We start from the raw sequence: 22,774 nt of genomic DNA, 5'->3' as shown, positions 1-22,774 counted from the left end.
CACTCCTCAGAGATGCTCCCGAACAGCTGTACAAGAGACAGGCGAAGAAATCTAAGATGTAGTCAATGACTTGATTTTTTATAGGTAGGCTATTACAGTTGACCTTTTACTATTGGAATGCATTTCGTTATGTAAACATTAATTTCTTGCAGATTACAAAAAAACTAGAGCCAATTTTGCAATTTGACTGTCATATTCGTGTTCAGCACATAAAAATTGATAAGAATTGACTAATTTTATTTCAGTAACATGACTTTTGTAAAAATTTGTTGTCCAGTGAATAGGACAGGACGCGATAAATGGCACGACGAGATAAATGGCATGACGCGATAAATGGCATGACGAGATAACATGACATCGTAGTATCAATTGTATCAACTTTCACATTGACCTGTAATTTCTAAGTTATGTGAAGGATATTACACATTCACATTCAGGTGACGACGCAAATGAACAATGTGTTCGCTTGTTTACAAATTTCAGTCGCGGTTTCAAGTGATTTGAAGAAGCTCTTTTTACCTAAATTTGGACATTTTTATTTTAAGCTTCAATTTAAATGATAAAGTAGAAGTTTTGTATTTAGTACTGTGCAATATATTGCCAAACTTTATATGTATACACGGACAGATTATAATTTGCGGTAAGAACATTTGGCTCAGTTATAAGGCTTACCTAGATGGAACAATTCCAGTATAATTTTTTTTCTTTTTTTTTTCTTCAAACAATTATGTCCCAATTAAATTTTGCGCAATTTACTGCTGGAATTTCTAAATGCAATGAATATATGGTTCGTAAGTAGCTCGCATGTCAGTTACGGATATGAAAGTTTAAGCCTTTTTTTCTCTCCAAAGCGTACGTGTAAAAATGTATACAATGTAGCGTTGCTGCAGAACGAGCTACTGGCAAAAGATATTTTAAAACGTCAAGTGAATCTGAAAATTCTGTCTCAACAAGGAAACTTGCACTGTGTACTTACACCTATCAAAGAGTTGCAGTGATGTTACGTAAACATAAAGGAATTTTTTAAGAAAAATGTATGTAATTAACTTTAGTGAAACAAACGTCGTCATCAACACATGAAAGTTGAAGGTTAAAACCTTCTGAAACCCTTCGGCTTATCTTGCTTTAGAAACTTAATTATGATTCATATATTTCCTTGTAAAACAAAGCTGTAAATGTTAGACCAGCCTGGGTTCAATCTCTATACTTGAAAGCTTACGATGTAATTTTGTTTTATATAATAAAGTAGCCTAATTTACCAATAAATGCAATCTTTGAAACATAAACTTGTGTTTAATCTGTTTTCCGTTATGTTTGACATTTTCTTTGTTCCCAGAGAGTGATTTATTAGGCGGAGTTTGTGTGACAGTTGAAGACACGCGCTCTGTCAAACATCGATACTAAAACTCTGTCAGAATAAATCGCTATCGCTGTTTTGACCCCTGTGTCATGTAAACTTTAGTACATCGGGCTTCGCGGATTTGTAAATAAGTACGTTTCTCCATGTTGCATGTTTCCGCCAGCGTTCTTGTCAGTGCAGACGTCATGATCCAAGGCAGGCATACCAATGTAAGAAAATGCAGCAGACAAGAAAATGAATGAAGACGTTTATTTACACGGACTTACATTGAAATACTCAGGGTAGTACATACATATAGGGTAACGAGAAAATGTAGAGTATGTCAGGGAAATATTATATGAGCGATTTATTATTATTATTAAATTTAGTTTAACCTCCTCCCTTTTATTTCTGTAAGGCAAGCGCAAATATTGGTAAACAATTTTTCCAAAAATGAAGGAAACGTAATTAACCAGGATTAGATGCTTCATAATTTAACAGAAAAATTCAACGCACAGATTGTTTCCTTTCAATGGAAAAAAAGGTAGAAAATTTATGTTGCGATCCTGTTATAGTCATACGCCGTCGAAGTGACCTTTATTTGGGGAAGGTTTTGTTTAAAATTAAATCTAAATGACTATTTGTAATTTAGCGGCCGATACGACCGATATTAACAAAAATTCTACCTATTATAACCAACATCCAGTATTTTGTCTTTGCAAAACAGGTAGTCTGTTCGTGTATTTTCTCATTTTGACTCCAATCCCCACCCCCGTTTGTGATGATGTCCCTTTTCTGTGCACTGTGCCTACGTGGTTGACAACATTTTCCATATGCCTTTCAAGCAATGGCCCAGGAGATAAGTTACTTAATTTTGATTGCATGTATTAATTTGGCTTTTCATACCAAACAAGCACCGCTCCGGTGGCCTAGTGGTTAAAGCGTCCGCCTTGGATGCGGGAAGTCATGGGTTCGATCCCTGGCCGAGTCATACCAAAGACGTACAAAAACGGTACTAACAGCTGCTTCGCTTGGCGCTCAGCATTAAGAGGTTAGTGTTAGGACTGGTCGGCCCGGTGTCAGGATAATGTGACTGGGTGGGGCATCATGCTACATGTCTGTGGCATGATGCCCCAGTGCTAGACTATAAACTGCCACATTGCAGACATCGTAGCGATATGAAATATTGGTAAAATGTTAAAATCCAAATCACATCACAACACATCACATACCTAACAAGCGTGTATTTAGCTGTAAAACCAGGGATCACACTGTTTTCCAAGTTATGACGGAGGGGCAAGGGTGGACCCTGTCATAAAATTATTGTTGCAGCTTGGTTATCTTAATAGCTTTCGGATAATAACACAGGTGCTAAGATGTTCTTCCATGTTTGGAAGGCGGGGGGTAGGTAGGAAATTAAGTCGTCGAGTCAAAGTAAGTTACATGTCTCAGTTTGTCATTCCATGCATATTAAGTATATATATGGTTATTGGGTGATTTCAGGTTAAGTACCTTGAGTTTAGGAAAGGTGTAATTATTTTGTTGTATGTATTTAATATAACACCTTCAAATGATAGAGGGACTATAGCAGTTTCCACACAGAACCTGTTAACACACTATTATTGGTATCTTCAGTTTACTAAAATACTGTACAGAACTATAATAGTGTGATTACTGGGTCTGTGTGATGTCTGCTGTAAATCTCTCTTGTAATAATAATACAATGTTGACGTCATTACGACGGTTGTAACGGTCAATTATTTAGTATTTAAATTTTACATGTGTGGTATGTTTGTGTAGATATGTATCAACGTTTATATTATGCATCATTTTAATGTTTATATCACGTAAATATACAAGTTAATTTAGTATTTTAATATAAATATACATATGCAAATTTAGTAATATATACGACGACAACCACCACGACCATTGCATTTTTGTGAGAGCTAAATTTAGAATAATAGAATAAGTATAATAAATTTAACAGGAATTAATTTTTAAAGTCATAAATATAATTAATTAAATTATTGTTAATGTATTAACACTTACACACTGCAAATGTACAAGTTATTTCATAATTTAACATAATTATATATGTTTAATATTTGTGTGTAGATGTGTATTTATGTTTATATCACTTTATTTCCACAGCCGACAAGTCCCCCTTGTACATCTCTATTTTCGTCTGCCAAGACAAGATAGTCGTCCTAGACTTCAATACGTGTAAAGTCAAGATACATCGACTCCATGATGGAAAATTCCTGGCATCGTCAGACAGACCGGAGTCAGTACCACGTGACATGTGTCTGATAGACGCCATGACAATTTGTGTCCTTCATTTAAACGGTCTGATAAAAATGATGGCCATTAATACTACAGACATGTCACCTGATATTAAAACGACCAGTACTACACGTCTAGAGGGAGTAATGGATAAATATCATGGTGTTGTCAGATTGAATGACAGTCTTGTTGTCAGTGGTGTAAGACAGGGCACGATGTACTGGTGTGTTGTGTCACTTAAAGACGGACATGTTGACACAATTCACCGGATTTGTGCAGGGGTCGGATGGAGTGAGAGTAGACTAACAACAAAAGACAACATGATTTATGTCGCGTGTAATGCTGGTTATAAATCCCCTAATAATGGTGTATATGGATTCGACATTTTGAATCCCAGTCAATGTAAATATACATACAAACATCAACGTCTACAAAACCCGACATCAATCGTTATAAATGAAGACGGGAATATTTTCGTATGTAACCATGGATTCCCTGATTTCTGTATTCATCAACTTACAGCTTCATGTCAACTTGTCGCCATTTTCACACAGGGAATTCCACGGAATCTCACATCCATGTTCTGGGACAATGGACGTCTGTATGCCACACACTGGAGGAGTAGAGACATTACTGTATTCCAACACGAGTATCAAGGTAATTCATATTTCTTATATTTTATTGACATTAAAAACTTTTAATGACGTCATAAATAAAATTACAAACTTCATTTATTGAAAATTCTCAAAGATTTCATTTTAAATTTAGAAAACAAAATGTCAACATGACAGTTTAGTCCTGTTGATATGAAGTTACATATAAATAAAACAGTATTTGTTGTTATAAAATTTATATTAAGTTCACTTTAATATTGTTAAGTAATTTACATTTATTCGTACTATTTATTTATAATATATTTATTTATATGTAAATAAAAATAACAAATTTTATAGACATATTTTATCAACGATTGAGAAGGACGACGACATTTTATACCGAGTGTATCCACCAGGTGTCGCTTTCATTCCATGCGCGTGCGTCTGGTTAAATATAGATTACAAAGATGGCCGGTTGGATGTATTCAATTGTTCTGTATTTTTTTTTTTTAAAATTATTACGTGTTAGTTTTATTGCATTTATAAGGCTCCAAATTGGAATAAAGCAACAATTCGGAAATTGCACGATCATGTCTAGCAATATAAATAGACAGAGCGGATGGTTTGTGTAATTCTACGAATTGTCGCACACGTCGGAAATTAAAGATAAGTAACTGGTTTTGTATCACTTCCATTAGTGCCTTTTCAGTGACGCATGTTAATAGATACATTTTTAAATTATTTTCTGCAGGGAAAAATACGTGAATAATAAAACAAATACATTTCTGACAAGTGATTTTGACAATATCACATTATATACTATAAGGTGGGAAACCTAAAGAAGTGTCAGGTTTTTGCAGCTATTGGCGAAGTTAGCAAAATTAAAGGACAATTTCATCAGTTTTGAGTGAACTCTTAGACAGATGGTGAAGTTTAATTTTATAAAATGTTTTCTAAGTACAGTGTACATGTAGTAAATTGTATAAACTGTATTAATGATTTCATATGATTTTTCTGTCTTTCCTAATTATTACAGTAGTGATGAAATACTAAAACTTTATATTGGTTCAATCTGGAAATATTTTTAAAAATTAAATTCATTTTGATTTACACGAATAAATAATAAACTTGTTTAGATACTGCTCATGATTTTATCTAATAAATGAAATATTTGTTTCAAATAAAGATACTAAATGAATTATTCCGCTGCTTAAAGAATAGATGTAACAACTGCATAGTCCCTATGGTATTGTAATACACAATCTGCTCTCCTAGAGAAATTAAAACAAATTTAAAAGTTCATTTACAACAGACTGAACCATTTTACAGAATTTAACATTGTAAGAGATATTTAGTATAACACATGACAACTTCAACCTGTAAATGAAAATGACATACAACAGTTACAACTAAATAGAGCTCATAAAATTTGTCCCTTTAGATGACGTACAACAGTTACAACTAAATAGAGCTCATAAAATTTGTCCCTTTAGATGACGTACAACAGTTACAAATAAATAGAACTCATAAAGTTTGTCCCTTTAGACTTTTAATATGTTCAGAATATTCATCTTGTGCTACATCTCCAGTCAAGACCTTTCCTACCTTTAAGCCAATCTTTTAGGTTTCATGGTCTTTCACACTGCTATTTTTGTATTAAGATTGTGAGGTAAATGTACTTTACACACTCCAGTGTATCAGGAAAATCATTACCTATATGAGGATTGTCAGGTAAATTTATTTTACACACTCCAATGTATTAGGGAAATCATTACCTATATCAAGATTATCAGGTAAATGTACTTTACACACTCCAATGTATTAGGGAAATCATTACCTATATCAAGATTGTCAGGTAAATGTACTTTACACACTCCAATGTATCAGGAAAATCATTACCTATATGAAGATTGTCAGGTAAATGTACTTTACACACTCCAATGTATTAGGGAAATCATTACCTATATCAAGATTGTCAGGTAAATATACTTTACACACTCCAGTGTATTAGGGAAATCATTACCTATATCAAGATGTCAGGTAAATGTACCTTACACACTCCAATGTATCAGGAAAATCATGACCTATATCAAGATTGTCAGGTAAATGTACTTTACACACTCCAATGTATCAGGAAAATCATTACCTTTATCAAGATTGTCAGGTAAGTGTACTTTACTCACTCCAGTGTATTAGGGAAATCATTACCTATATCAAGATTGTCAGGTAAATGTACTTTACACACTCCAATGTATTAGGGAAATCATTACCTATATCAAGATGTCAGGTAAATGTACCTTACACACTCCAATGTATCAGGAAAATCATTACCTATATCAAGATTGTCAGGTAAATGTACTTTACTCACTCCAATCTATTAGGGAAATCATTACCTATGAACTAGATATTTTTATTTTAGGAGTGAAAATGTGTCAGTAGTAAAATAGAAAATTACATCAGCTGTCTGAGAAAGGAAAATATGTTATATTTCATAGGGATGGAATTTAATGTACATCTAGGTAACATACATAAACATTCACACAGATATTAAGGATTTGCATCAGATTAGGTAAAATGATACAGATCTTAAGGATTTGCATCAAATTAGGTAAAATAACATAGATATTAAGGATTTGCGTCAAATTAGGTAAAATTATACAGATGTTAAGGATTTGCATCAAATTAGGTAAAATAACATAGATATTAAGGATTTGCATCAAATTAGATAAAATAATACAGATGTTAAGGATTTGCATCAAATTAGGTAAAATAATATAGATCTTAAGGATTTGCATCAAATTAGGTAAAATAACATAGATATTAAGGATTTGCATCAAATTAGGTAAAATAATACAGATATTAAGGATTTGCATCAAATTAGGTAAAATAATACAGACGTTAAGGATTTGCATCAAATTATGTAAAATAATACAGATGTTAAGGATTTGCATCAAATTAGGTAAAATAATATAGATATTAAGGATTTGCATCAAATTAGGTAAAATAATAGAGATATTAAGGATTTGCATCAAATTAGGTAAAATAATACAGACGTTAAGGATTTGCATCAAATTATGTAAAATAATACAGACGTTAAGGATCTGCATCAAATTATGTAAAATAATACAGACGTTAAGGATCTGCATCAAATTAGGTAAAATGATATAGATCTTAAGGATTTGCATCAAATTAGGTAAAATAATATAGATCTTAAGGATTTGCATCAAATTAGGTAAAATAATATAGATCTTAAGGATTTGCATCAAATTAGGTAAAATAATACAGATGTTAAGGATTTGCATCAGATTAGGTAAAATAATACAGATGTTAAGGATTTGCATCAAATTAGGTAAAATAATATAGATCTTAAGGATTTGCATCAAATTAGGTAAAATAATACAGATGTTAAGGATTTGCATCAAATTAGGTAAAATAATATAGATCTTAAGGATTTGCATCAAATTAGGTAAAATAATACAGATGTTGAGGATTTGCATCAAATTAGGTAAAATAATACAGATGTTAAGGATTTGCATCAAATTAGGTAAAATAATATAGATCTTAAGGATTTGCATCAAATTAGGTAAAATAATACAGATGTTAAGGATTTGCATTAAATTAGGTAAAATAATATAGATCTTAAGGATTTGCATCAAATTAGGTAAAATAATACAGATGTTCACTCAAGAAAATGGGGAATTTTACAGCTGACTAAAACACCTGTACGTAGCTGCATGTCTCCATGGCACAGTCTGTCCCGTCTTTGAGAGACTTATCTATTTCTGTTTCCCATACAAAATGTGTGTTTGTATATAGATGTAGAAAATTAACTTGTTATGTGAGCTATTCTTATTTTCTTTTAATCGGTTAAGGATATTTGAAAATTGTTTATATATTTTGTCATGGCCAGAAATTGTTTCGGTATCTATCTCTGGCAGCAATCAACTGCATGTACTAAATCTAGTTAAGTTTTGTATTTAAGAGACAGTCCAATCTAGTTGTGTTTAAGAAACAGTCCAACCTAATTGTGTTTAATTTTTCAGAAGGGTTGATACGTAAGTTGATGCATTATTTGGGTCTTGGTCGCTCCCAAAAGAAACTTGCCAAACAGCACAGTCAAGGTAAGGGTTGCATGAGATAGTAGTTTTATTTTGAAAGCTTTTTTTTAACCATAGATCACCTTGCTAAAGGCCAGTCAAGCTTATGTTCTGACCATGCTTCCTTTGTGTATTGTACTCTGCCTATCATCCATTCATCAATATTTGTTATGTCAAAACTACACGTATAAGAATGCCCATATATGTTGTGATGTCCACTTGAATTTCAGTGAAAGTTTTGTGAATATTACTGTTAGATTGGATATAAGTGGGGTGGGGGTTGGGTATAATATTGCTGAGCTATTTTTGTCAATGTGGTTCTTGTGAAAAATACTTGGAGGATTTATCAAAATGCCAATTGATAACATTACTAAAGCACATGTATGCTGATCTGTGTTTTCATATTAGGATATTAGCTGTGTTAATCATAAATGGAAATTTAGGGAATCAAGATTTGCTTTTGATTGATAGAACTTTATGAAGAAATAAAGATAAATAGTTTGATTACTTTATATTATTATGTATAATGTATTTATTTATATTTTTAATTGTTAAAATAATAAAGATAGTCATGTAAATTTCAAAGTTTTTAATTGTTTAATTGCTGTGTCAGTATCCAGTTTTTAAATACAAAATGTGTTTCTACAAACCACCCAGGGCCATGAGTGGCCAAGTGATCTAAAGCACTTGTCATTACAAACCACTGTCAGCAATGGTTCAAGTCTCACATTCAACCAGTGTGGGTATGTGAGAAAGCTTGTCAGTAGCTTCTTGCGAGTCAGTGGTTGTTTCTGGGGCATTCTTGGGTTTTTCCACTACCATTGATAATGGCCACCATGTATTGTCTATCTTGTGCTGAACAATGGCGTTAAACCCTAAAACACTAACAAACCTCAAAAACAAATGCTAGAGTGAAATTTGAGTTATGTCCCTTGGTACCATTATTTAAAAAGAATTAAATATTATTCAAACTTATATAATAAACATAAAGGATGAAAAAGTGATAAAATCATTATCATAATACTTTTAATAACTTGGTTATAAATTGTTATGTATAATGAAATTATATTATAACAATTATTTATTGTATAACTACTTCTTTATTTCTATTAATGCCAGTATTATGCAAATAATTTTTTAATATAATTCATGTTACAGAGGCAAGGCATGTGATTCTTATTATAAACAAGAACACATGAATACAGATATAAAAACAGCCTAAAAGTCTTACACTTCTGAAACTCATTCTTGTTACATAGGCAAAACAACTACATTTTTGGAATGTTTGTGCAACAATCTGATGAATATTTGAAGAAAAAATACTACAAATAATATATAACCGAAATAATCCAAAGAAGAAAAGTGAATGAGCTCACAAGCTGAAAGAAGAAAATCAAAATGGCTGCTGCACACAAAAAATCAAAGTTAGAAAAATATTTCAAGACAAGGAAAGTAGAGGCAGAGGAAGGATCCTTTCTTGAATGTGCCTACATGGAAGATACACAAGAAATGGAAAGAAGACTGGGAATGGCCTCAGTGATGACATCGCTACAAATAATGAATAAAGATTTTGTAAGCCTAACTCAATCCCTCAAGAGGAAGTGCTTTCAAGGCTAGATACTAAGACCTAAAGGGAACCAGCCATTCAGAGAATTAATCATTGGAAGAGAGACAGTAAACATCAAGAAACTGTCACCAGCATTAAGAAAAATAAAAAAAAACAGACCAACGAGCTACATTTATCAGATAAACCTCTAGAAATACCTCTGCAAGCAATAGTGGAGAGATTTGTTAGAAAATTTAACATAAAGGTGACCAAAGCCAGAATGGGCACCCACCCATTACGCCCAGTTCTAAATGGGATAAGAATACTGGAGATTGAGAAGACAGAGCTACAGAAAATAAAGGCAGCCATCTTTTTGTATCGATTTTTAACAAAATAATGGTACAAAGGCTGTATCCACCACAGAAGTGCAACAGATGTGGGAACCCATATGAATTTTTCCACATGGATTGGATATGGAATCCACACGTACTTTTACAGAAATATCCATTTGGACATTTTTATTCTGTTGCTGAAGCACTCTTATGGATTTCAGTGTATCCATATGGAAATGTTATGGATTCCTTACGTACTCCGTATGGAAAATCTCATGGAATATGCAAATTAGTTCATGAGATATGTAGGTTGTCCATAAGAAATAAAATTAAAATTCCATATGGAATTTGTGAATAATCCATATGGAATTTGTAAATAGCTCATCCCATACAAAATTTTCATGTGCTTGTAAATGCCTTATACCGACAATGTATGCACCATCAACTAGTTTTTCTGTAGTTTTGTAATGATTACTTAAGTTTTTGAAAGAATGGATCTATATCTGTTTCAATGACAGTCTGCTGCCAAAAAAAAAAAAAATAATTTTGTCAGTTATTTAGATACTACATAAAAATTAAAATGCATACAGTTGTGTATAGATCCATCCCATTCTGCCAGCATTCAATAAAGAATTGATCTTTGTGAATTTTGATTTTCTTTGTAGAAAGAATTCAGGTAATAAAAGGCATGCAAGACTTAATGTGATTTTTCCGTGACAGAGACTTGATTCAGTACCGAGGCCTAATGGCAGTTACTTCCCTTATTTTAGTCAGGAGACTGGTTTACGAATTTGCAGATATGTGCACAAAATATTTTAGGCACAAGAAACACAAAATGACCATGGTAGTCTTGTGTTTAAATTAGGTGGAATTTTCAAGATTGAACCGTCTTAAATGTAGCTCATTAATTTGGGAAATTTCATTGTAAGCAGAACCAACATATATGCAGCAACCGATTCTAGAACCAAAAATAATTTGAAATCATGGAGTTATCATGTTGGTGAGTAAACTTAAAGAGTGTGTTGTATTTTGCATTTACGATCTCGTGCTAATTAAGCTACGCGACGGTGGGGCGGAAGTGCAGTTTCACGTTTACAATTTAAATGCGTCCAATAATGACTTTATAATGTATCTTTAACAATCCTTGAGATGACAACTATAAAGATCATTATCATTTACTGATGTGGTTGCCAAACTGCAGTACCGTAATCAGTGCAGTGCTGTCACTTATCGACAATAGGGTCACAAGATTATAAAATTACACATGCTTGTTAATCATATTTACATTATTCTTGTGATCTTTTTATTCCTCTCACATATCAGATTGAACCATTGTACATCTAATTTCTTTCATTCCCAAAGAAGATGGTAGTTATTATATTTCAAAATGACTTACAGTATCAAGTTTCAATGCATTTTTTGTGTTTAAACCTCGAAAGTACCAGACATTAATTTGACATTTGTCTTGACCATTTCAAAATGGATGGCAAAGCTAAAACTTATGATCTCCTTAAAGGATGATCTTGAATAACACAGATGTTTCTTTGACATGTTAAGTGATTTTTGAATGTTGAACTAAAAATGAAATGTCTTTTGCCAAGAAGGTAAATAGTCAATATTGTTCCTGGTTACATAGTACAATGTCGCTGTAATCATTTTCAATGGATGATACCTGAATCATACCAGAAGTAGAGGAGGATGCATACTTTTATACTGAGAGGATTTTGTTTAGAAGAGGTGATTCAGTGTAATTCAAATGGCTAACATTCTTGCTCTTCAGCTAATAGTGTATCATTTTGACAGATGAGAGAGAGATGACTTTGACAGATGAGAGAGAGAGAGAGAGAGAACCTAAGCATTTGACACTATCCTTCCCCCAAATGGATTTCTATATGTAAGTGAATTAGTAAAGACATTTAAAAAGCAATACAGAACAAAAATGTAGAGAGTTTCCCCACACATCCCATTCACATGTTCTTATTTTTCTCTGATTAAATGATTTGATGACTGTATTCTTTCTTTCATTGTGACAGAAAGATCTCATGCTAATTAATGTACACCATGTATTGACATTTTCATTTTAATATGTGATATTACTGATAATTTTTTGGACATCAAGAGTTAGAATAGGGATGTATGTGACCATGTATAGAATAATTCATTTGATGCCATATCAGTTCTTATGATACATCTAGATAGGCCAGCTTTGTTTGCAAGCTTGCATAAGGTTGTAATTAGTAAGATTATGCAAGCTTGTAATTAGTAAGATTATGCAAGCTTGTAATTAGTAAGATTGTGCAACCTTGTAATTAGTAAGATTGTGCAAGCTTGTAATTAGTAAGATTGTGCAAGCTTGTAATTAGTAAGATTGTACAAGCTTGTAATTAGTAAGATTATGCAAGCTTGTAATTAGTAAGATTATACAAGGTTGTAATTAGTAAGATTGTGCAAGCTTGTAATTAGTAAGATTATGTAAGCTTGTAATTAGTAAGATTGTGCAAGCTTGTAATTAGTAAGATTATGCAAGCTTGTAATTAGTAAGATTATGCAAGCTTGTAATTAGTAAGATTATGCAGGCTTGTAATTAGTAAGATTGTGCAAGCTTAAAATGAACAAATTAAGCTTCTGCAAGCTTGCTGCAGTTTCAAGTCTGAGTTTGCGGTAAAGTTGTATTGCATGCTTGCCGCTATCTTAAAATAAGCTTGCCATTTTGGTTTGGCTAACCTGACATTTTAGCAAGTTATTTTGTTAATACAAATCTAGACTGGTGTAAGCAACTGAAGCACATTTGCTCTTGTAGTAAACTCCACAATTTACTTTTTGCAGAGAGTTATATGCTATCTATTACTCAACCATTGTAAATTATTTTACAGTGCATGGTTGGGACAAACTTTTTGGAAAGAAATGCTGCACAATATTTCTGTATATACTTTCCTAAAGAGAGTGACTTGATTTTTGTCTGCCAATATGATACAACTAAAGAGTGTGACTTGATTTTTGTCTGCCAATATGATACACATGTTGATATTTAAAACATGTATTCATTTTGCTTTATTAAAAGATTAGCGTGTGTTTTATGTTAAATATATCATTGGTTGTACACGAATTAGCAAATCTCACAATGTATACTATAAATTGGGTTTTGTTTGCATCAGATTCATTTTTTAAGCACTTCTGCATCAAAAATAAACACCATGCTAATTATATGCAATTTACAACATGCTTGCTTTTTACTTTCTTATGCACCCTTTGGCTTTTAATCACCCTCTGTTTCATGCTAACCTGCTTTGTAACATAACTGCATGGTGAGTGGCATCTGTTCCATATAAGCCATTAGCCAGGAAACCTAGTACAGGACCTGGGGGTTCGGGTTAGAGGAAGACATGATTGGTTTGGCTTGTGGGTTTTAACACTATTTTTCAGTAATGATAGTATATACTTGCTGGCCAGTATATTTGGTGGAGGAATAACCTGGTATGCTACCAACAAGCTTTTTCACACTGAGACCAATTCATGCAGATGTGAGAGTCATCTATAAAGGTGAGAGCATTAGACCACTTGGCCACCAGTGTGGTTCCAGGAGTGGGGTAAATGTGGAACAGATTACATAGATATACAGCGAATGAAATTGAGAATTCAAAAGCTACAGTTATCTTTTTTATTGTCAGTCACTGCATCTTATGTTTATCATGTTTGTCATGTTCCCGCAGTAAAATGCACCGACACTAATATCCAATAAATATCCATTAGCCCAGACTCTATGTTGCACTTTTACACCAGGTATATATGCAGGTGACATATATTCTATGAACAGAGGAACCAGTCATAGATACATGTAGCAGACTTGGGTTCAAATACAATGTAATTGGTATAATTAATTAATTAATTACAGTTATACTGTATTTGCATCTGTAATTGCATATCAGCATTATTGTGATGCCCTTCAGTAGCATGTGTATAGCTTTCATGTCCAGCATCATGCTCAGTCAGATTAACTTATAGGAGAGGGGGTGTTTATATGCCTAACCTGTTGCTCAGTGTTTGTGTCATGGTGCAGACAGAGCATATATATATATATATATATATATATATATATCATCCTAGTGTCATGCTTGTAGGTGAGGGAGTGTTTATATGCCTACCTGTTGCCCAGTCCTAATGTCCTGTGCTGGCATAGCATATTTATACTCATAGCACTCTAGATTCATATATAGGATGGAGTGTATATATGCTTACCTGTTGTCCAGTCTTAGTGTCATATGCAGGCATAGATATTGATATTCCTAGTATGTTTCATATTTTAGTATCATGTGTATATACAGGATATGTATAATGCCAAACCTGTTGTCCAATCATCATGGTACATGTAGAGAGTGGGGTGTTTATGTGCCTACCCAGTTGCCCAATCCTGATATCATGTGCATTCAAGAGGTATTCATATGCATAGCATATCGCTTGATTCTAGTGTCATGTGCATATATATATATATATATATATATATATATATATATATATATATATATATATATGTTCCTGATCTTAGTGTCATAGGTATGGAGGGGATAATTCTATACCTGCATGTTGCCCAATTTCAGACTTCGTCAAAATAAACATATAAATAATGACAGAGAAAACTGAGAATCACTTTCAAGTTTCGAATGATATAAAAGAAGTGTAGAATTTGTTTTAAAGAGCCTCCCAAAATTGATTAAGCCACATAAAGCAAATTGTTGATATACAGATGGACATAATTATTAGAATACTCCGATCACGTGACTGACTTTGCAATTAGGAAAATTATTCTGGAAATTCTATACAATATTTATAGGTTACTGCATTTTTATGGGAAAATATGAACAAGATTTTCAGATGTAAGTACTGCATGACCTTGGGAGTGCATTATATCCATCCGACAAAACAAGTTTATATTTTCCCATACAAACGCAGTAATAATTATGTACAATATGCACAGCATAGACAATATGATGTGAAAAATCTGGCTTGAACTAAATAATTAAGGAATTTTAAAATACCAATTATCAGGCTTGGAACACATGCACAGGGATCTGTGAAAACATAATATCATCCTGCATTGAAAATTTCAACTATGAAAATGATGTAAAATTACAGAAAAGCAGGCGGTATTTTTTTACTAGAACTGTTCAATTTTCTAAAGATTTCATCCATTTAAGACATTGATTAGGAAAAGAAGAAATGCTAGGACCCTGCCTTATGTCACTGGGAATGTTGTTCCATACCGGTGGACCAGTATATTGAAAACTTTTTTTAAACAATTCCTTCTTTGGCCATGGTGTACTGTAATTTTTACTTCTTATGGACCTTAAATTTGGAGTACCATCAGCATCACTTTTGTGAAAGATATTGTTTAGATAGACAGGAATTGCTTTTCTAGATACTTTATACATCAATTTGGCCTTTCTAAGAAATATTTTTTCATGTATTGTTAAAGTTACCTTTATGTTATTCACTGCATCCTGAAAATTATCTATACGTTGATCTAGAATTAAATGGCAAGCCCTCTTTTGGAGTCATAAGAGTGTTGTTATGTTTGAATTAGAGGTATTACCCCAAATTACATTACAGTAGTCCAGATATGGCTGAATATAAATTTTAAAAAATATGGCCCTATACTAAGAGGAACGTATGTTTTTTTTATTTTCCACAGTAGCCAAAGATAAGAATTAACCTTTTTTGAAACATGTGAATAGACCAAGTAAGATTGTTATCTACGAATACACCAAGAATTCTGTCTTGAGAGGTCATAGTAAGGCTCACACTGTCAAATAGAACCTGGAGTTTGTCCCTCTCTAGCCTTGCTCATTTTTATTGTGTTGTAACTAGTAAAGCTTTCGTTATTTTCTGTATTTATTATCATACTGTTTTCCTTGCACCATACTTGAAGTCTGTTGAGAGCATTTTGTAAGTTATTTTGAAGTATCATTTTGGTTTTACCCATCCAAGACAGTGTAGTATCATTTGCTTAGAAGTCAGTGGATGAAATTGAAATTCCAATCTTAAGAGGTAAATCATTGATAAATAGAATGAATAACAGAGGTCCAAGGATAGAGCCCTGTGGTACTCCACAATTATTACGTGTATGAGGAAACTTTGACTTGATATTCCGTTAGAAAGGAACTTAATTTAAATATTCATATTTCACAAACTAATTTGACTGCAGACATGTTTATTCATATTTTAATATCTCCATTTAAATTGTCCCTATCAATAAGCTGACAGTTTGTTCTGTTTTTGTGTAGGAGAGCACAGAGTTCCTGAAGTTCTGGTGAGTGATGAAAGAAAACAGCCTGTTACTGAGAAAACCTCAGCTGTCAAAGAACAGGGAGTTGTAAGTACTCCTTATCATGGACCACATATAGATTTCCACCCACTCAATATTTGTAATGTTGTCATAGTAACAATTTTAAGCATTAAGATATCAAACAATATTCCTGGATATATCATAGCATTGCAGATTCTCAAGATGGAAGAAAATGAAACATTTATGTTGGGTTATTGTTTTTCCTGAACAAACATTTTAGACAACAGACAAAAATCATGAACCAAATATTGCTTCTATTTTCATTCAGATGCTAGCAAGATGTATTAATTTGAATATTTGTGATTTGCTTTATAAACACTGTGATTGATACATTACAAGTTTTGTATTTTTTTTCTTTTCCATATGTTAGATTTAATTGCCAAGTGATATTTTCCAAGTTTTCTGCAGAACACGTTGCTTGATAAGCTCATGGTTTGTAAAGGCAGAACTCTGTTTTCAGTTTCACAATACTTTTGACGGAACCACAAATTCAAAACATGAACTTGATAAGTGCCAAGTAAAGCTCCACAGCCTCTTGAGAATGTTTGACTTTAATCCTTTGACTTGTAAAGACAGAACCCTCTTTTTATTTCATGTGACTACATTTGGATTGAGTTTTATCCTTGCTCTGTTGACACTCCTAAGCTCCATCCCAGCTTATATAGCTGGTTAGAACTTTGAAGTGACACCCTGTTAATTTCTAAAAGTGTGTTTTGGTGTGGGTTTCCCCTGTCACCCTTAGAGGTCTGTAGGTGTTATTGTTTAAAAACAGTAATGTGATATAAAATGTTGCAGGGTTGATTTCTTTTTTATCCATCAGATTATTAGAGTTTTTTTATTTATCCCAAGAAGAAGCAGACATTGGCATACTTTCTTCCCTTTGTCCGTGCTGACAGTGGGCTTGATTTCTACCATTGTTGCTTCAGATTTAGGGTTGTACTATTACTCCAAAGGCTAGTTACAGCCCTGGAATAGTTTTCCTTCCCTCTCCCTATATTAATTTAAAAGTGACTTTGCTAGAGTCATTTTGTCGGAGTATGTGCTTTTCTTTCTTCTTTTGTTTGTGTAATGTATGCATGCATTATTTTTCAGACGGCATAGCTAGGTCAAATCTAAGAGTTGTTTATATACTATCTAAAACTTCCCAAGAAGAATAACTGTCTAAAAGCAGTTTTTCTATTTGGTGAGTGTATGTTGTGCATATATATAATAAATTATGCCTTAGCATAGAAAAGGGGGGTAGGATACTTTTTCTATATTTGTATAGGAATAACTCTATCTTAATTAAGTTTTACTTGTATATGCCTTAGCATATTATTTTATCCATTTGGATTTGGAATTTTCCATTACATTGGAAAATTTCAGACCTTTTAAGTTTTACTTGATTGTGCTGTAGCACATAAATATGTTAAATTGGTGGTTCAGTTGTTATAAAATTTTCTATCATATTGTGCCTTGGTGCATAAACGATAATGAGATGTATCCTTGCTTTTTATTGGTGGGTTTAAATCCGGTCATATTTTGGACATTCAGTTGTGTTCATTACAAAGAGAATGTATGTTCATGTTATTGGACACAGTTTCATTGACCGATTGAATCGGTATTGAAATCTGTCTCTGTTATGTTGCCAGCCAAGTAATATTTTGGTCACCATAGACGGATGCCTGGGGGCAAGAGTGGTGAGCTTTATTTCATGGCCAACAACTTTGGATCCGTTGCTGGATATTATTTTTATCAAACTGGGTGAAAATGACATAGGGGCCCTTGAGCCCAACATAGTGGTGAATCAATTATTGCAATTGAGTTGACAGTTTTTGGATCGTGGTGTCCAGTTTGTTTTAATTGGAGCATTATTTCCTGGGTTCCATCCATGAGGGATGACCCATTCTCAGTATGGACGGAGGGTCCACCAAGTGAATTTGGAGTTATGTCGAGTTTTGTCGGCCAGTAGCCGAATTACATTCTGTAGGACGGATGGATTCCATGGTGTTTACATGGACCTAGATGGTGTTCATCTGAATGCACAGGGGTGCAGGTGGTTTTACACCAGACTATTGTCTTCAATTCAATGACATATTCAGTGACTTTAATTTTGAGTTGAAATTTTGAATGTTTATACTATGGTGGAAAGTCCAAGAACAGAATATTTATTTGAAACTTTCTGCTTGAAATCTCCATCATATTTTTTCAACATTAACATTTTTTGTTTTGTATTCTTAATAGCCAAAGATAAATTTTTCTAAAAAGTGTAAGGTTAAAATATTATGTGATTTATATAATCAGGTCATGTTTTTTTGCTATTCTTTTGAGTTGTTTGTGGAGGGGTCAGTGTGGGTCCTTTTAAGATGTCAGGTTATGACATCCCCACTATTTTACTATGCCACTATCTTCTAATTTTGTACAATTTTGTTTATAATGAGTTGTTGATGTCTATGTATCTAGCATTAAATCACTTGGGGCCCGCAGCTAGAGTCCTGTTTAGGTGTCAAGGTTGACATCTCCAGTGCGGACCCGTCGTGATTTTTCTTTTTTCATATGAATTATAAAATTTAAGTCATTTGAAGTACACAAGACTTCATATTTTACAGTTAAAAATTTTGAAATAAATTCTAAAGTTCAGCCGTATTTTTTATTTTCTTTTTGGTTATTAATGGAGAGGTCAGTGTGTGTCCTGTTAAGGTGTCACTTTTCACATTCCCATCACCACACCCCGCCATTAAAAAACTGTTTTTTTTAATTTATTTTTTTTAAAGAATTGTCAGATTGTTTTCTTGTATGGTTGTTGATTTAAATTTTTGTAATACATGTGTAATTCATGTATTAAAGAGAGGCTACAGCGGCAGATTCCAAAAATCTGCAGATGTATTTATCCTCTTTTTCTTGAAGGAAGAAGTATGTGTTACATGTGATTCGTCTAATGATTGCCACCTAGTTCTACAACTGTATTCTAGCTTACAGCTAGAAAGGGATTGAAATCTTCTATGATGCGGACGTGATGGAAAACATCCTAAAATGAGATTGTAGGTCTTGTGTTTTTAAACTTGTCTTTAGGCTATCCAGACTGTTCTAATGTGTTTTTCTATAATTAAATGTCCTAGTGTAGGGTGTAAGTCTGGTGTTTTTGAACTAGCCTTTAGGCTATCCAGACTGTTCTAATGTGTTTTTCTATAATTAAATTTCCTAGTGTAGGGTGTAAGTCTGGTGTTTTTAAACTAGCCTTTAGGCTATCCAGACTGTTCTAATGTGTTTTTCTGTAATTAAATTTCCTAGTGTAGGGTGTAAGTCTGGTGTTTTTGATCTAGCCTTTAGGCTATCCAGACTGTTCTAATGTATTTTTTTAATAGGGTTTTAGTAACCTTTTTTATTCCTTCTCTCATTTATTGCCATAAATATAAAGTTTATTGTTTCGATGTATAATTGTTTGTCATTAATTTGGTTGGTGTAGGGTAGCTGAAGTGGATTGAAATTACCTTGTTTTCTAATAATTGTATTTATTAATTTTTGTCTTTGGTTGGTGGGGTGTGTACAATCTAGTATTATGTGATTTTTACTGTCAATTGCAGTTTTGCAAAGAAAGCATTTAGATAAGTGGGGTATCGTGTTTCTATTGTAGGCTTCTTCATCTGTCCACCATGCATTAAATAAAGATATATGTTTGCTTGTTTGTTGGGCTCTTTGATCCCCTTGCAATGTTTCCATATACTTTGCCATTCTACATTTGTTACTTTGGTTTCAATATGGTTGGGTGTGTAATTAGTTGTGCCTGTTATTTGTTTTTCTATCATCTTTTTATCAGTAGTTTGCCATAAATCTTTATTTGATTGAATTTTTTTTAATTGTCAAGGTTATGTTGTATGTACATTTGGGGGGTTTAACTGATATTTTTAGATTTTTAATTTTTTGGATATCAATTTTATTAGTAAGTGATTTTCCTAACCAGTAAATATATAGATTTTGCCAAAAGTAGGTAGGTTTAGGGGTTAAACTATTTAGTCGGTACATTATATTAGTCTGTTGTTCTTGTATCAAGTTGGAAAGTCCTTGCCCCCCTAATTCTGTTTTTTTTGTTTTTGTAGTGTGTCCTTAGATATTCTATAAACCTTATTCCAAATAAATTTCAATATTATTGATTCCAATTTTTCCAGGTATATTTTTTCAAAGTCTATTACATTAAGTTCATACCATATTGAATTGTAAAGGTATGACTTAGCTATTTGAATTTTGTGTGTAAAACTGAGATTTCTGTCTGTCCACATTTCCTTATGATGTTCCAATTTCTTTTTAATTTGTGCAAAATTAAGTATTTTATTATCCTTTCCTAAAATTATTCTCAGCACTTTTTTTTTTACTTGGTGTCTTATTTGCTCATTGGTTAGTCCATGTGAATTATTTTTCCAATTGTCAATTAGTAGGATTTCTGTTTTATTTGCATTAATTTGTGAGCCAGAGGCTTTTCCAAAATTAGTATATTGGTTGATAAGATGAAAATATGATGATTTGGTAGTTGTAATATGAGAGCAATCATCCGCAGGTTGAAAAGTTTTACATTCTGTATTCATGTTAAGTATCTTAATTCCTTTAATTTGGTCATCTTGTTGTATTGCTCTTTGTAATACTTCAATTCCTAAAACATATAACAACATGGATATGGGGCAGCCTTGCCTGACTGACCTTGATATTTTAAAAGACTTAGTTTTAGCACCATTTGTTTGGACTTGGGAGCTTACGCCTTTATAAAGTGTCAAAATCCAATTAATAAAACCTATGCCAAAATCAATTTTTTTTACAACGTTTATAATATGATTTATCTCTATCCTATTGAAGGCTTTTCCTGGTAAAATAAAATGAAAGCAGCTCCTATTTTATTTTCCTCCATGTAGTCAAAAATGGTTTTGATTGAAAGTGTGTTATTTAAAATGTCACTTTTTTTCCCACCACATGTTTGTTGGGGATTAATTATTTCTTCCATGGCCTCTTTTATTCTGTTGGCCAAAATTTTGCTAAGAATTTTATAATCTAAATTAAGTAGGGAGAATTGTATCTTCTGGTGATTGCTTTTATTAATGGCTATGAAACAGAATGCGACTGCTTGGATTAATGGCTATGAAACAGAATGTGACTGCTTGTATTAATGGCTATGAAACAGAATGTGACTGCAGATTAATGGCTGTGGAACAGAATGTGACTGTTTGGATCAATGGCTATGGAACAGAATGTGACTGCTGGAATTAATGGCTATGAAACAGAATGTGACTGCTTGTATTAATGGCTATAAAACAGAATGTGACTGCTTGTATTAATGGCTATGAAACATAATGTGACTGCAGATTAATGGCTATGGACCATAATGTGACTGTTTGGATTAATGGCTATGGAACAGAATGTGACTACTGGGATTAATGGCTATGAAACAGAATGTGACTGCTTGGATTAATGGCTATGAAACAGAATGTGACTGCTTGTATTAATGGCTATGAAACAGAATGTGACTGCAGATTAATGGCTATGGAACAGAATGTGACTGTTTGGATTAATGGCCATGTAACAGAATGTGACTGCTTGGATTAATGGCTATGAAACAGAATGTGACTGCTTGGGTTAATGGCTATGGAACAGAATGTGACTGCCGAGATTAATGGCTATGAAACAGAATGTGACTGTTTGGATTAATGGCTATGAAACAGAAAGTGACTGCTTGGTTTAATGGCTATGCAACAGAATGTGACTGCTTGGATTAATGGCTATGAAACAGAATATGACTGCTTGTATTAATGACTGTGAAACAGAATGTGCCTGCTTGGATTAATGGCTATGGAACAGAATGTGAATGCTGGGCTTAATGGCTATGGAACAGAATGTGACTGCTTGGATTAATGGCTATGAAACAGAATGTGACTGCTTGGATTAATGGCTATGGAACAGAATGTGACTGTTGGGATTAATGGCTATGAAACAGAATGTGACAGCTGGGATTAATGGCTATGGAACAGAATGTGACTGCATTTATTAACGGCTATGAAACAAAATATGTCTGCTTGGATTAATGGCTATGAAACAGAATGTGACTGCTTGTATTAATGGCTATGAAACATAATGTGACTGCAGATTAATGGCTATGGAACATAATGTGACTGTTTGGATTAATGGCTATGGAACAGAATGTGACTACTGGGATTAATGGCTATGAAACAGAATGTGACTGCTTGAATTAATGGCTATGAAACAGAATGTGACTGCT

General features: G+C 33.0%; 1 protein-coding gene across 1 annotated transcript in view; it reads left to right on the top strand.

Annotated features, from left to right (window-relative positions):
* Positions 1–22,774, top strand: part of LOC149789672 (uncharacterized) — a 129,250-nt gene that overhangs the window by 47,410 nt on the left and 59,066 nt on the right. Inside the window, exons 3-5 of the mRNA XM_089971685.1 lie at positions 3,494–4,282; positions 8,265–8,342; positions 16,475–16,563. Coding sequence (XP_089827811.1) covers positions 3,494–4,282; positions 8,265–8,342; positions 16,475–16,563 — 956 coding nt within the window. The remainder of the gene's footprint in view (positions 1–3,493; positions 4,283–8,264; positions 8,343–16,474; positions 16,564–22,774) is intronic.

This window comes from Sinohyriopsis cumingii, chromosome 10 (genome assembly GCF_028554795.1).
Source record: "Sinohyriopsis cumingii isolate HCF-2022 chromosome 10, ASM2855479v2, whole genome shotgun sequence".
Classification (NCBI taxonomy): domain Eukaryota; kingdom Metazoa; phylum Mollusca; class Bivalvia; order Unionida; family Unionidae; genus Sinohyriopsis; species Sinohyriopsis cumingii.
The sequence above is the reverse complement of the archived record's forward strand: the minus strand, read 5'-3'. Positions and strand labels throughout refer to the sequence as shown.